Source organism: Hyperolius riggenbachi, chromosome 4 (genome assembly GCF_040937935.1).
Source record: "Hyperolius riggenbachi isolate aHypRig1 chromosome 4, aHypRig1.pri, whole genome shotgun sequence".
NCBI classification, from domain to species: Eukaryota; Metazoa; Chordata; class Amphibia; order Anura; family Hyperoliidae; genus Hyperolius; species Hyperolius riggenbachi.
In genome coordinates, this window is record NC_090649.1 from 69,815,612 (window position 1) to 69,824,245 (window position 8,634).

General features: G+C 41.8%; 1 protein-coding gene across 1 annotated transcript; it reads left to right on the forward strand.

Moving 5' to 3' along the window:
* The first annotated feature begins 1,909 nt into the window (after window positions 1–1,909).
* On the forward strand, window positions 1,910–8,155 carry LOC137504664 (serine/threonine-protein kinase SBK1-like). Its single transcript, XM_068233249.1, has 4 exons — window positions 1,910–1,979; window positions 2,935–3,000; window positions 5,890–6,092; window positions 7,559–8,155. Exons 1-4 carry the CDS (start codon window positions 1,910–1,912, stop codon window positions 8,153–8,155), a joined length of 936 nt encoding a protein of 311 aa, XP_068089350.1.
* Window positions 8,156–8,634: the final 479 nt, after the last annotated feature.

The window sequence follows — 8,634 nt, forward strand, 5'->3', positions numbered from 1 at the left end:
CCCCATCAGATAAAATCTTTGCAAGATGCTGCACACACAGATACTGTACACATGCAACAGATCATTATCTGCAAAAGATCTCTTCTTGCAAAAGATCCATTCCTGCAAATTGCATTCATAGTCTATGAGATCTGCAGATCATCATACACACCTTGTTTAACAGACATTCATCTGCAGACAACAAGTCAGTCAACTGAACAATTGTCTTCTAATCATTCCTATGAGGCAGACAACACACTGAGATGTTTGATCTGAGGGTGATCTGGATTATTATAGAATTTGCCAACAGTGCAGGTGGTTAGTGAATCAAATATGCAGTGAACATGCTGTGATGCAGGGGGCTTAACAATAGCTACTGTGACCTCTGCCATCAGGAAGATGGGGGGCCGGGGGTAAGGGGGCCCGATACCACCTGTGCCAAGTGTAGAATGAAGAGTTATACAGAGGAGAGGGGAGTGAAGACCTGTCATGTTGCTAGATGAAAATTATTCTCCTAGGTCAAGTTATGCCACTGTTATGTGTAGGGATGATCAATGCAATTTTTTCAGAATGTATATAAATTTTTAGTCAAATATATGCAGCTTGAAAATGGACCAATCAATTTAAACCTGGGTGGGACTTAATTGGTACATTTTCAAGCTGCTTATATTTGTATGAAAATGTACATTTGCATAAACTGAACTCTAGAAAATATGCATATGGCCCAGTGAACATCAAAAACCTCTAGCAGATCTGCAAAACGCTCGGTTTTTGGAGTAGATTTCAGAGCAATTCTAGGCATGTTTAGTGCCCATTCACACTACAGCGGTTTGCCGCAATTTCGGCAAAACTCTTAAACGCTAGCGCTTTTTAAAAGCGCTAGTGTAATGAAACCCTATGGGTCCGTTCTTACGTGGACTATTTGCACTAATCGCTGCAAATCTGCCAAAACGCAAACACGTTGCCTGCACCATTTTCAGGCGCTTTCCCGGCGATCGTGTTTCAGTGCTATAGAAGCGCTAAACGCGATCGCAGCAAAAATCGCAGTGTTCAGTGATTTTTCCACGTGAAATCGTGGAAAATCATTCCTGCAAAAATCGCCGGCGTTTTCAAAACGTAAGTGTGAATGGGCCCTTAGGTTTTCTAAACATGCCTAACATTTTTGGAGCGTTTGTATCAGATTACAAATATTGTTACAGTACAGCTGTTACTGAACAGCTTCTGTAACAAAAACTCCTTGAAAACAAAAAAAAACTGATCTAGCGTTTTTCAGAGCAGTTTTCCACTTTCCTATACTTTAACATTGAGGCAGAAACGCCTCAAATCTAAAAAATGTTGCAGCCTCAGTTTGCGTTTGTGGAAAAAACGACTTGCTCTGGTGTGCACCAGCCCATTCACTTTCATTAGCCAAGCGGTTTTCCCCCTGCAAGAGTTTTTTTTAAAAAAAAAAAACCTCTCCAGAACCACTCTGGTGTGCACCAGCCCTATCTTTGATCATCCCTAGTCATGTCATATGCAGCAAACCTGGTTTCTCAGAACTTGATTGGCTCTTTGAAGGGAAGTTCTAGTGATTAGCTCAAATTTCACAAACATAATTTTGCATTGTATTTCGCAAAATTTTGAGTAAAATTGTAATTCTCGTTTGAGAATGTAATCATGAACTCTAATTTAGCAGTTTTGCATAATTTCAGGACTGATTTAGTGGTTAATAGCACAGCCACCATACATGCTATCCTATCACCAACGTTTAAAATTGATTTTTTTTTTTCAAAAACTACAAGGTCTTTCTGAAAAATGTCTTGCCTTATTCCTATTCAACATATATGTAGCAATTTAGGCGATGATAGCATGATAACACGAAATGAGAATTACAAATTACACAATCAGTTGACTGACCAAATTGTAATTACATATGGTCACAATTGCGAAAATGTACGCAAAGTTTCACGCAATCATTCTTAGCAGATTCGGATCATCACTACAAGTTAGAGATCATTATCAGTGAAGCACCTGCACTTTTGGTACATTCTCAGGCCTGGATCCCACTACAAATCGCAATCGCTAGCGTTTAGTGTTTTGTAAGCGATTTCATGAGCATTTTCTGGCGCTTTTTAGGAGCAATTTTAAAAAGTGTAAGCTTTTTGTCAGCGATTGTGAAAGGGATTTTAATTCTGACTGGTCCTTTCAATTTTTTTTATACAGTTTGCAGTAATTTAAAATCACACACAAATCACTATGTGTAGCGATTTCAGTGATTAGCCAGCCCTTCAATACTTTACATTGAAGCGCAAATGCTCCCAAAATGCTGCATGTCCTGCGATTGGGATTTTGCTAATCGCCATCTCTACTGTGGAATTTGTTACATTTACTTACATTGGCAGAGCGTTTAGGGAAATGGCTAGTGATTTATAAGCGCTCCCTAAACGTGTAAAAAACAAAGCGCTCTAGTGGGTTCCAGCCCTTAGATTAAATCTTCCAGTATGAACAAAATGAGATTAGGAGCCCACCTACCAGGGAGTGACTGAACCCTGTACAGAGGTGTGACGTCAGACAGACCTCCCCAATTACTAACTAACACATGTGAGAGCTTGTCTTTACTTTTTTATATTGTGTGTTTTGTCTGAAGGTAAAAACACACTAAGCAGAATCGCATATGCATTTTCCATAGCATGTAGCGTGGAAACCGCATATGCGATTCTGCCTAGTGTGTTCCTACCCTAAGTGTCCTTTGCTGGGCCAGAAAGTCCTTCCCATATTAAAAGGGATTGTGTCAATAGTAAAAGAATGATAAAATGGTAATAGACAAGAAGTTGTGTACATTAGCATAATTCAATTTTTTTTTCTTTTTTACTTTTTATTTTCTTACCAGGTAACGTGACCACATAACCTCGTAGCTTCTGACCATGGAATCCCTGGAGAGTGGTATGGCCATGAGAGAGTTCCCTCTGTGCTATAATGTCATCAAGAGGCTTGGCCAAGGGACATTTGGACAAGTCCTACTTGTACAAGACAAGCTGTCAGGTAGATATACAGAAATTGCTAATATGAACATTATAACATGTTTTGCAAATGTTTTATGTTGCTGGAATTGGCCAGGAAGCTGTCTTACTGAACTTGTTAGGAAATAAACTAACATCTTTGGCCTAAACTAGCAGTTTTTTACAATTATTTTCAATCCCAGTTAAAGTAAACATTTAAATCTTTTTTCTTTAAGTTTTGAATAGTGTGGTTAACATTAACTCATTCTGCATAGTTATTGCTGTAACCATGCTGTAGAGACTTGCTGTGAGCACTTTTCTGACCATTAGCGCTTTAAGCGTTTTAAAACAACTCTCCCATTAACTTGCATTAACCACTTTGGCCTCGACTTAGTTCTAAGTCAAGTAGGACATGTGCGCTCCGGCGGCCGATCTCTAGCGTGCACGCGCGCTCCCGGCCGTGGATTAGTTAGCCCAGGAATCAATGAATCGGCCCATGGTGCCAGATCACTGATTCCTCTCCCCCGCAGAAAAAGCAACAGCTTCTCTCGGAAGCTTCGCTTTTTCTGACTTCTATGTCCCTCTAAGCGTACATTGTACACTTAGAGTGACGTCTTGTAAACTCAAGGTTGCCATCTTGTGGCCAAAAAGTAAAACATCTAGAAGTAAAAAAATGTTTTACACATTTCCCTAAATCAAATACTATTTACATCCCACCCTCCCAAATACTCCCACAAAATGTTTAATAAAAAAAATTACAATACAAAAACAAAATTTACCTAAGGGTCTAAACTTTTTAAATATCTATGTAAAGATGAAATTTCTATATTTTTTTTTTTTAACCACTTCAGCCTACAGCGTCGAAAATCTTAAGCATCCGAGCAATGTTCACCTCCCATTCATTCGCCAATAACTTTATCGTTACTTATCACAATTAATTGATCTATAGCTTGTTTTTTCCGCCACTAATTAGGCTTTCTTTGGGTAGTACATTTTGCTAAGAGCCACTTTACTGTAAATGCATTTTAACAGGAAGATTAAGATAGAAATGGAAAAAATCATTATTCCTCAGTTTTTGGCCATTATAGTTTAAATTAATACATGCTACAGTAATTAAAACCCATGCATTTTATGTGCCCATTTGTCCCGCTTATTACACCGTTTAAATTACGTCCCTATCACAATTTATGGCGCCGATATTTTATTTAGAAATAAAGGTGCATTTTTTCAATTTGCGTCCATCACTATTTATAAGCTTATAATTTTAAAAAAAATTAATAAGATACTCTCTTGACATGTATATTTAAAAAGTTCATACCCTTAGGTAACTATGTAGTTGTTTTTTTTTAATTGTAATTTTTTTTATTTTTTTTTAAATACAAAAATGTATTTGGGTAATTTTAGTTTGGGAGGTAAATAGCTAATTTTAGATGTAATATAATGTATTTTTTTATTTAATTTAGGTATGTGGGTGCAGTTTACTATTTGGCCACAAGATGGCCACATTCAAAAAATTCCTAGATGCGAACGATCTTGCATCTAGGAACTATAAGAAGAAGGTGATGTTTCCTGGGGGCAGAAATACCGCGCTCTCTGAGAAAGCGTCGGCATTTCTGCCGGAGACTTAGATCGGTGAATGGGAATTATATTCCCATTCACTGATCGGGGAGGCAGCGGGAGCGCGCGCGGGCCCGTGCCCGATCGCGCGCACCACACGGCTGCAGCAGCAGTGCCCATCTGGACGGATATATCCGTCCAGATAGGGCGAAGTGGTTAATAAGCTTGTAAATAGTGATGGATGCAAAACGGAAAAAATGCTTTTATTTCCAAATAAAATATTGTCGCCATGCATTGTGATAGGGACATAATTTAAACTGTGAAATAACCAGGACAAATGGGCAAATACAATATGTGGGTTTTAATTATAGAGGCATGCATTATTTTAAAACTAATGGCCGAAAACCGACATTTTCAGTTTTTTTTTCTTACTGTTAAAATGCATTTACAGTAAGGGCCCTTTTCCACCTGCAATCGCTAGCGTTCACGCTGAACGCTAGCGATTGCTGAATCGCAAAACCGGCGATTCCCCCGACGTTTGCGGCCGCGATTTTGCTATGCTATGCACTGCATAGCAAAATCGCGGCAATTATCGCTCCACCGCGCGTTCGCGTTCCCGACAAAAGCGAATCGCGGTAGTGGAAATGACCTACCGCGATTCCTATGTTAAAAAGCAAACCGTAGCGATTGTAAAATCGCTAGCGGTTTGCGGTTTTGCGATTCAGCCAGCGCAAACGCGCTGGTGGAAAAGGGCCCTAAGGTAGCTCTTAGAAAAAAATGTACCACCCAAAGAGCCTAATTGGTGGCAGAAGAAACAAGATATAGATCAGTTCATTGTGATCAGTAGTGATAGTTATAGGCTAATGAATGGGAGGTGAACATTGCTCGGATGCATAAAGTGAAAACGACCGAGGGCTTAAGTGGTTAAAATCGCAGTAATTTTTTTGAAAAAAATCGCGATCGTGGCAGTTTTACTGTGGTTTTAATGCAAGCCAATGGAAGCTGGTTTTGAAAAATGCTCAAAGTGCTGATGGTTAGAAAGTGCTCCGTTTGTGTCTACAAGCCTTCATATCTTCTAATCCGAACAGGAAGTGTAACACTCCAATTTCTGTAGTGGGAAGAGCTACTGCTGCCCCTCATTTCCTGTCTCCTTGACTGCTAGTATTCATAAGCAATGCATAAGAGAAAAATTCACTACACCAATCAGTTAAAATGTTATGATCAAAATATATGAGAGCACTCAGTGAAATGCTCCCTCTCCTTTCTAGTGAGTATGATGAAATGTAATGGTCAAATTATGTTTAGAAAGGAACGCCTCAAATCTTAAAATACTGTCCGTGTAGTAGGTTATAATGGTTTCCTCCTTTGTATTCAGGTTACCCATTCGCAATGAAGCTCCTAAGGAAGGACAAAACCAACTTCAGAGCTTTCCTGAAGGAGGTCTTTATAGCCACATCTCTCTCTGGTTATTCTGACGTCATCACCACCTTCCCGATATACAACATCACAGACGACTACTATGTCATGGTCCAGGAGCTTGCCCCTGCCGGAACACTGCACGACCTCATTTATTCAAAGGTAAGCTCATTAGTGGGTTGAGGTTCCATGCAGGACTGGCCTTAGATTTAACAGTGCCCCTGAGTGAGACAAAACTTTGGTCCCCTCCCCAACTTACGCGCACACTTTCTTTTGGCAGAACTGCTGCAAAAGATCAAAATGCCACTGAGTATTAGTTCTGGGTAGCCAGATGTGTCCCCAAATAGTATTAGGCAACCAGATGTGCCTTCCAACAGTATTTGGTAGCCAGAAGAAGTGCAACCCCCCCCCCTCCCCAATATTAGATATCCAGAGGTTTCTTGTATTAGGTAGCTAGAGGTGCCCCATGTATTAGTAGCCAGAAATGCCCTTAATAGTGGGGGGTGGCAACTGGCTACTAAGTAGTTCCACCCCCAGTATAGGTAGCCATATTTGTCCCAGTATTGTCACCCCTGAGTATAGGTAAGCAGGTGGGCTCCCCCAGTGTAGGTACCAGATAGGCTTCCCTCCTCTCTATGCAGAACTTTAGTACACTGCTGAGATGTTACATCTCAGCATTCCGAAACTAGGAAATGCTCCATCAGCCCTGCATCCAGAGTTCCTTTCACTGCACAGCAAAATCTCTCAAAAGTGACACCACTATAGCCAAGGAAATGGGATGCTGGATGCAGGGCTGATAAAGAACTTTTGGTGCTGGAATGGTGCTGGAATGCTGAGATGCGAGACCTGTAACCTCTCAGCTGTGCACCAAAGCTCCAACACTGCAAAAGGCAGAGGGGCTGGCATATTCTTTTGGCGACTCAGTGTTTGGCAGCAGAGATTCACACTATTTGGGGGGGCTGAGCTTCACAGGAATCAGGGCTGATCTTAAATACACCCCAGAGCACCCCATTCATAAAAAGGAAGATTGTGGTCCTGGTTTACAAATGTGTCCCCTCCTAATTTTAGCAACAGATACTGGTCTGGTCACGTTATGAAATGCAGAACATTTGGTGAATGGCTTTGAAATCCTGGACTTCTGTAGAGCCTTTGACTTTAAGTAATACTTAAAGGAAATGTCCTCCTCTTACCTCAAGGCTTCCTCCAGGCCGTGGCAGCCATCCAGTGCCCTCGCCGCAGCTCTGGAGGCTCCCGGTCTTCTCCCCTGGGGCAGCCGACCTTGCCAGGTTGGGTTCTGGGTCGGCCTTTTCTGCACTCCACAGCGCGGGTCACGTGGTCCGGCTGATGCCTGCGCAGTACCGTCCTGATGACGTCAGCCGGACCACGTGACCTGCGCGGTGGGGCGCAGAAGACGCCGACCCGGAACCAGACTTGGCGAGGTTGGCTGCCCCAGGGGAGAAGACTGGGAGCCTCCGGAGCTGCGGCAAGGGCACAGGATGGCTGCCACGGGCTGGAGGAAGCCCTGAGGTAAGAGGATTTTTTTTTTAACAGCTTGGACACTCGCTAGAACATGGAGGATTTGTTTATTGCATGCCATTTATAATTTCATCAATCTATTTTACCTTTAGGCTGGCATTTCGGAGGCTGCTCTTAAACGTTGTGCCACACAACTGTCCTGGGCTCTGGACTACATGCATAGTAGAGGACTGGTGCACAGGGACCTCAAACCAGACAACGTCTTACTCATGGACAAAGACTGTTACAATATCAAACTGAGTGACTTTGGCCTCACTGAGAATGTTGGCACCCTCGTTTTTGCAATGTCACACATCATTCCATACATGTCCCCAGAACTGTGTGCCCTACAGGACCAGGACTGCCTGATTCTTCATGGAAGTGTGGATTCATGGGCATTTGGAATTCTCCTCTTTGAGGCTCTTACAAGAGTCGTTCCTTGGAGTGAAGCTGTGATGGAGGATCCTTTCTACAGGAACTACATTGATTGGCAGAAGAGCGCCTTTGTCATCCCACCACCATTTTACTGGAAGGGATTCACAGAAGAAGCCCTGATTATGTTCAATGGCTTCTTCTCACGTGATCCCTTGTTTCGGGCATCCATTCTTTCTGTCTATCGGTATGTTCACAGTCCTTGGAGGATAGTAGGTCATCGAGAGGCCAAGCTCACAAAAGAGGAAGAAGAGGAAGTTGACATAGTGGGGACTTAGGACACTGAATATTGAATGAGTCATGAGTCATACTATACAATTTGTTCTGGAAAGAACCTATATGACCAGATCATGGTGGTGATGGATAATCCTGGTGATTACAGATGCCTGATTGTGGATCTTGGTTTGGGATATATAATTGTGTAACAGTCCAAGCTGCGACTTCACAATGACCTAGGATCCTGGTGGGCGGATATACCAAAGAGATAATGGGTTTGGCATCCAGAGGGCTCTTCTAATGTACGTAAGTATTGTTTCAAATGCATAAATGTAAAGACATGACAGGCTGACATTTGCCAGTATATCAGGAGGCCATTACTGCTCTACAATTAGTCAAATACTCTGTATACTACTCAGACCATTTCTGAGGATAATAGCATACGATCACTTAAGGTAAGTAATTATGGTTAAGAATAATGGACTTTTTCAACTTTTCAACTTTAAGGGGTTGTTCACACCTAAGGCGTTTTCGCCCTTTA